At 37.0% G+C, this 6,371-nt stretch overlaps 1 protein-coding gene across 1 annotated transcript; it reads right to left on the reverse strand.

The window, feature by feature from the left end:
* Positions 1–1,251: 1,251 nt before the first annotated feature.
* Positions 1,252–6,221, reverse strand: LOC107732398 (uncharacterized protein C1orf112 homolog). Its single transcript, XM_016543718.1, has 10 exons — positions 6,175–6,221; positions 5,061–5,150; positions 4,698–4,883; positions 4,089–4,205; positions 2,742–2,837; positions 2,510–2,623; positions 2,299–2,403; positions 1,899–1,979; positions 1,675–1,806; positions 1,252–1,594 (listed from the first exon to the last, which is right to left on the reverse strand). The coding sequence occupies exons 2-10, from the start codon at positions 5,076–5,078 to the stop codon at positions 1,388–1,390; spliced, it is 1,056 nt and encodes a 351-aa protein (XP_016399204.1). The 5' UTR covers positions 5,079–5,150; positions 6,175–6,221; the 3' UTR covers positions 1,252–1,387.
* Between the last annotated feature and the right edge of the window lie 150 nt (positions 6,222–6,371).

Consider the following 6,371-nt stretch of genomic DNA (forward strand, 5'->3'; position numbering starts at 1 on the left):
TTCCATACAGCTTTTTTTTTTTTTTTGTTCAGTGAGCCTTAGAGGACAGACAGCCTCAACTTGAGAAGAAATGTATAGACTCTAATTTGTGTTCATTAGATTGGGTGAGAGCCCGACTTAATTTATTTGTATTATTAGCTGCTGACTAAATAAAATGGTTTTATGGTATTTGACCTGCTTTGATTCGTTTTTGGTGAAATTTTGATATAATATTGACTATGAAATTTGGTAAAAAAAAACAAAATCTCCCATTGACTTAAGGCAAGGTCACACGGCATCAACAGACACTAACTGAGGCCAGCAGACATGTTTGATGGATTTCAGAACTGTGTGTTAGGCCTGTTGGTCTGTTGCCATTGGTCGGTGTTTGTTTTTACCCATTGAACATTCAATCAGTGTTTGTCAGGTCAGGAATGTCTGGACAGTATGGTATGATTTTCTAACAAACTCTTGATGTAATCTGGTAATTGCTGGTGTCTGTTGGTGCAGTGTGAATTAGCTTTTAGAATGGTCACAATTCAAAATCTAACGGGCAGCTATGATGCCATTGTAATATTTAAAGGATTAACTGCAATTAGTCTTTATTGCATTTATTTGCATACCAAATAAAAACTGGCCTTCTTTTATTACATGTATTTAGTTGGCATGAGATGAGAATTCACCTAATCTTTTTTGTAAATGCAATTTCTACATCTTATTGTGAACAATTCATGTTTATGTATGTTGTAGTTTTATTTCGACTCCCATTATGTTTAATCAAAACATCATGATCTTCCAGTGAAAATGTCTGGTTACGTATGCAGAATTTCAGAATCATGCAGAATAATTTTGTTCACCTAAAGCCCACCCCTCCACAAATAACAAGCATTTTCAATTTCTGCATGCATTTTTAAGAGCAACACTCACATCTCAACAACAACCAATGGATAGATCCAAGTCCTCACCCTACTTTTCTCATTTCCATGCATGACCCCAAAAAATTAAATGCTGCTACTTAATTGGCATAATAGGATTTTGGCATTAGTATGTGTTCCAGCCATGTTGGAATTACCACAATTGCGAGATTAAGTTGGAGGTCTCCGAAAAATCTTACATCTTAATATTACAGCAATTCTGACACAGTGTGAATGCACCATTAAAAGCAGAGCTTTAGACTTTAGTATTCAGTGTCAATCACTCACAATCAAGTCACCGACTAAAAAAAATTAACAAAACACATTTTAATGAAGTTTAATAAATTTAATTGTCTTTGGAGTGACTCTTTTCCATAGAAACTTTAAAAAATACAACTTTTATACAAATATCTTGGGTGACTTTAGCAAACGTAGTGACATGGAACAAAGACAGCATTGTGTTAAAAGCAGCCATAAGAGGTGTTGTAGTTGAATCAGGGCTGCTCTATTGCAGTGGTGTTGATTTGAGTTATCAGTGTCTGTAAGACCTCAAGTCTGGTCCTGACCCACTGAGGCGGGGACATGTTGTGGTCTGGCCCCACTATTGCCTGCAGGGCTTTCAAGGCACTTTCTGCTGTCTGGAGGTATCGCTCATACTCCTCTTCTACTTCCGTCTCCTGTCTTGCCCTCTTCGGACATGGCTGAACAGGTAAAGAATTGCAGAATTAGTAAAAACTTGTTCCATAGGTATGCCAGGCAATAAAGCCATCCTCTCACTCACCTCCTCAGTAAGTGGCGTGTGTACAGGTGAGCTGGTCTCACGCTCCATTTGCTCACAGTGTTTCTCTATTATACTCCTCCACTCCTTCAGACGTTCTAGTCTTGCTTCCTTGGACTCCTGGTGTGAGACGGTCTGTAGAAAGTGATACATTAATCTATATAAGGAACACTGAAATAAGACAAATAAAAACATTTTTAAGTCAATATGTATCTCTCATTTCATACCTTACTGAGAAAGTTTAACACTTTGGTTTTGATCTCCTCTGATGTCAATGTCTGAGAAATCACTTCCTCATGGTTGGTTATCTTAAGTTACAAAAGAGACATTTGAGCTAGCTTACAAAACTGTTGACTGAAAAAAGTGATAAAGAGGGATGTGATTTGAGATTTATTTTTTACCAAATAAATATATAATAATAAAAACTCAAGTTCTTGAGCGAGAAAATGATCACTTAGCTTTACGTTACAGGATTTATCTATACTTGCTGAAGTAAATGCACCCTTGAGTCAAGAACTTATCATTATACATTCACTTCTGATTTACTCAAATACAAATTTAACAATTAAGGAAAATGTCTGTTATTTAATAAAAACATGGTTGGTTATATAATAGGGAAATTCCCACCTCTGCAAAGAGGCCAAAGGCCTCCAGGACATGATGGAGGATCAGCCAGGATGGGTGAGTCAGGAGACCATTTAACAGACCACTGATTCTGGGCAAAACTTGACACTGCAGTCACACACATACATATACAGATGCACACACAATGAAATGACCAATGAAAGAACTAATTTCCTGTCTTTTATTTATTTTTTTACTCATATTCCACTTCTACCTGAATATTGGGAGAAATAAATATTCTTCCCATGGAAGCAAGGAACTCCAAAGCAGCTAAAAGAAGGTCATCAGGGCATTTCTGGATAGTCAACCCACTCAAACAGGAAACGGCCTGTTGTTTTGCAAAAAACAAATTAATAAAAAACTTGCATCAAAATTAACTAAGATCTAAAAAGATGAATTTTGAAACTATGAAGGCCCAAAGAAAAGAATAAATGTTAAAATATCACCTGCACAATGACATGTGGCTCTATACTGCTGATCAGAACAGCTGATATTGACAGGAGTAACTTTACAGTGCACTGGAGAGGAGGATGAACCTGCACCTAACAGTAGATAAACAGTGGGGGTAAACAGTAACATGTAATAAACAGTAACATGTCACCCCTTTAAGTGCTACTGCTTAAACGTTTGGAGTCAGTAAGACTCTAAGAAAGAAAGAAATGTTTCTGAAAAGTATCTTATGCTCACCAAGGTTGCATTTATTTGATCAAAAATACAGTAAAAACAGTAATACTGCGAAATATTATTAAATACAAAATAACCTTTTTCAATTTTAGTGAATTTTAAAATGAATTTATTCATGAGTTGGCAGTCTTCAGTGTCACATGACCCTTCAGAAATCATTCTAATACGCGGATTTGTTGCTCAAAAACATTTGGGGACATCAGATGCCCATTTTCCACAAGTTGGTATGATTCTTTAGGGCTTCATGAAAAGTCTATAACATACTTTGGTTAAAATTTCTCAATGGTAGTATAGAACAACACCCTTTTTAACTTGTCAAAAACAGCTCTGTTCACACCAGAGCATGTGAGCGAAGCGGAGCGGTGTGACGCGGTTTTCCGCTCTATGGACGTGCGCTCCACTCAGTCGCTCTAACCGCCCAAGCAAGCGCTCCGTTAATATTCCGCTCACGCTCGCCGTAAACCAATTTTTCCGTGAGTTGAAGAGCCATTCTCACAAGACTGTAAACTTTAGCCACATTCCTCGTGGAACTTGCTAACTAGCACATTATTAGGAAAGGTGATTTGCAAAGATCCTTTAAAAAACAAACAAACAAAAAAAGCTTCTGTAGGTGAAGCTGGATCACGAATGATTCGCACGAACATAAACGAATTTAGGTAGATCAGGGGAGCATTCCCTTCAAAAACAATCCACTGTGTATTTAGCGGCTCAGATGTCGGGAGTAAATGACGACGGCTGTTCATTATTACATCCAGCAACAAAAGACCTCAATCGCTTAGGAGACATTCTTGTCTACACCTGCTCCGGCATCAAAACAATTTACACAAAAGCGGACTGTTTGCAGCTCACTCAGGGCGGGTCAATGCTAAAATGGCAGTGTTGGTCAATAGTCGTGAGAGGGGCCAAGAATCTTTAAATGGCTTGATCCGAGACAGTGCTTACAATTTTTGGGGATTTAAAAAAAGCCCTGGGTGGATTTTTATCATTATAGGGTGGTTGTATACACACACTGCCAACACACATTTATGTTCAAACAGAATTTTGTATCTGATGTCCCCTGTACTGACCCCAAAATTTTGAACAGTTATGTGTATGTTAAATCTGATCACCTGGTTGCTACTCATGCAACTCCACAGCTGAGAGATGATCTTCACAGAAGATATCACACACTCAGCCTGCAGGTTGCTTCCGCCCATCAACATCAGCACACAGCCTAGTATCCGGTTCTGAATCACAAGGAGAAACCATATTTATCTTAAAGGCCAGTCTGGTTTTTAAAGGCAGGATGTCAGATAGAGTTTACACACTGCTGATTTGTCAATCTACAACACAATAAAATCTTAAGTGTTTAAATAACAATTAAAAAAAACAAAGTTTTCCATGGTCAAACGGTGTAAGTGCATGATTTTGTTTTGTGTCCATAATCAAAACTTTAATCTACAACAACCCTCACCAGAATTTGTTCAGGGTAAGACTGAGGCATAAAACACATTCATAGCCTTGGAACTTGAATGTGGATCGAAGACTGTCTGTTTCCTCTTCATTACCCAATTGTGTCTTGGGTAATGAACTGTTAGTGGTGAAGTTGTTTGTATAATATGCCAGCATTTTTTATGTTTTTAAAATCAAGGCCTTGTGTAATTAAAAAAAGATGGCAAACATCCCGTTAAGAATAAAGTTTGTGTTCAGTGGCGCCAATGTTACTTTATTTCTCTCACAAGTTTTGGTATATCTCCCATCCTGTAGCTGTTATTCTGCCATTCCTGCAGCACAACAGAAGCCCTGGAAAGCACCTCTTTCTCCACCCGCATACATGCCTCTGCGCACAGACCCCTCAGCAGAGTGTGGCGCCACACACACAGGTTCTCCTCCTGAGCAGGAGGGAAGTGCTCCACAAACTCCACCTGTCACAAGAAACACTCCATCACATTTTTAAAATGTACCATTTTGCTACCTACAAAACCAAAACAACTGTGGTAACAAAAATAAACTATATTACAAACTCATCAATGTTCTGAGGAAGTTTTTTCTGCAGAGCGGTGTTCATTTTCTTTATCTGGACTAGAGAAAAAGAAACTAACCTGGTGTTTTGGTGTCATGAGAAATAGCAGACGTCTAAGAAGCAGGGCCAAGTGAAACAGCTGATAACCCTCACCAGGACATGACCTTATCTAGACAGTACAACAACAATACAGGTCATGGAAGCAATTAGTGGACTACTAAAAACCTGAGGTTTTCTTGCAATTTGTTCAGACATAATGTTTAAACCAAGAGAACTTAAAAAAAGAAATTCTAAACACTCTCCAAAAATTTTATTTCAATGGGTCAAAAGAGTGTTTAGTCCTCTTTAAAACAGAAAAATTAAATTGTAAGGAAACAGAATAGAACAAATACAGTCTTGAGGCAAAACATAGATGTATGGTCTAAATGAAGACAAAGGTATTTGGACTTTCTCTAATTGTCAAATGTAAAGATCACACACACACAAAAATGTATAGACTTTATTTTTTTAAAGAAATTAATACTTTTCTTCAACAAAGACACATTAAATTGATCAAAAAAAGACAGTAAAACCATTTTTAACGATACAAAAGATTTCTATTTCAAATAAATGCTGTTCTTTTGAACTTTCTATTCATGAAAGAATACTGGAAATTATACGTTGAAATATATTTTTAAAAGTCATTACTGTTCAGCATTACTGTTGTACTACATTTTTGATTAAATAAATGCAGCCTTGGCAAACATAAGACTTTTTCAAAAACATTAAAAAAAAAAATCTTACCAACTTTTGATTAGTTGTGTATAGTTTAAAAAAAATAATTTTAAGTTAACATGATTGTTTTACTGTAATTTTGATCAAATAAATGCAGATCTGGTAAGCATATGAGGACTTTGTGTATTTGTGTGTGTTTATCCATACACATACTGTATATAGAACCCATAGAATAAGTTGTTCACTAACACTTGTAATAATTAACAACATTTACAAGAATACCAAGCACACAAGAAAAATAGCACAAGACTGTTGTGATAGACAGGTGTGTTCTTCCCCATGCTCATTTTGACACCAATTGTCAGCTCAGTCAGGGTGTAAGAGAGAAAAAGGGTCCCCTGTGGTCCCTCATTCCAGACAGGTTTCCAGAATACCACAAGAGCACAAAAAGGTCGCATTCCCAGCACATTCCCACTCACCAGGTGAGCAAGAAGGAGAACATGATGAAAACACAACTCGGCCGTGCCATACCTGGAGACAGAAAGAACACAACTCTGATATTGTATATAAGCATGTTTTTCTTGCATTCTTTAGAGCTGTAGATGTTTTCCAACTTGTATAGACACATGTCTAAGCAGAGTCTTGTTAATAATCATAATTCAGGTTTTTTATTGGA

This window comes from Sinocyclocheilus rhinocerous, unplaced genomic scaffold, assembly GCF_001515625.1.
Source record: "Sinocyclocheilus rhinocerous isolate Xijiao unplaced genomic scaffold, SAMN03320098_v1.1 scaffold68, whole genome shotgun sequence".
Taxonomy (NCBI): Eukaryota; Metazoa; Chordata; class Actinopteri; order Cypriniformes; family Cyprinidae; genus Sinocyclocheilus; species Sinocyclocheilus rhinocerous.

What these genes read in the sequence shown, in the direction of transcription:
- LOC107732398 (XM_016543718.1), bottom strand. An exon ending in GTTGCATGAGTAGCAACCAG is followed by an intron (nt 2,838 to 4,088) that starts GTGATCAGATTT and finishes ATCTACTGTTAG; the next exon opens with GTGCAGGTTCATCCTCCTCT. An exon ending in CCTTTGGCCTCTTTGCAGAG is followed by an intron (nt 1,980 to 2,298) that starts GTGGGAATTTCC and finishes TTGTAACTTAAG; the next exon opens with ATAACCAACCATGAGGAAGT.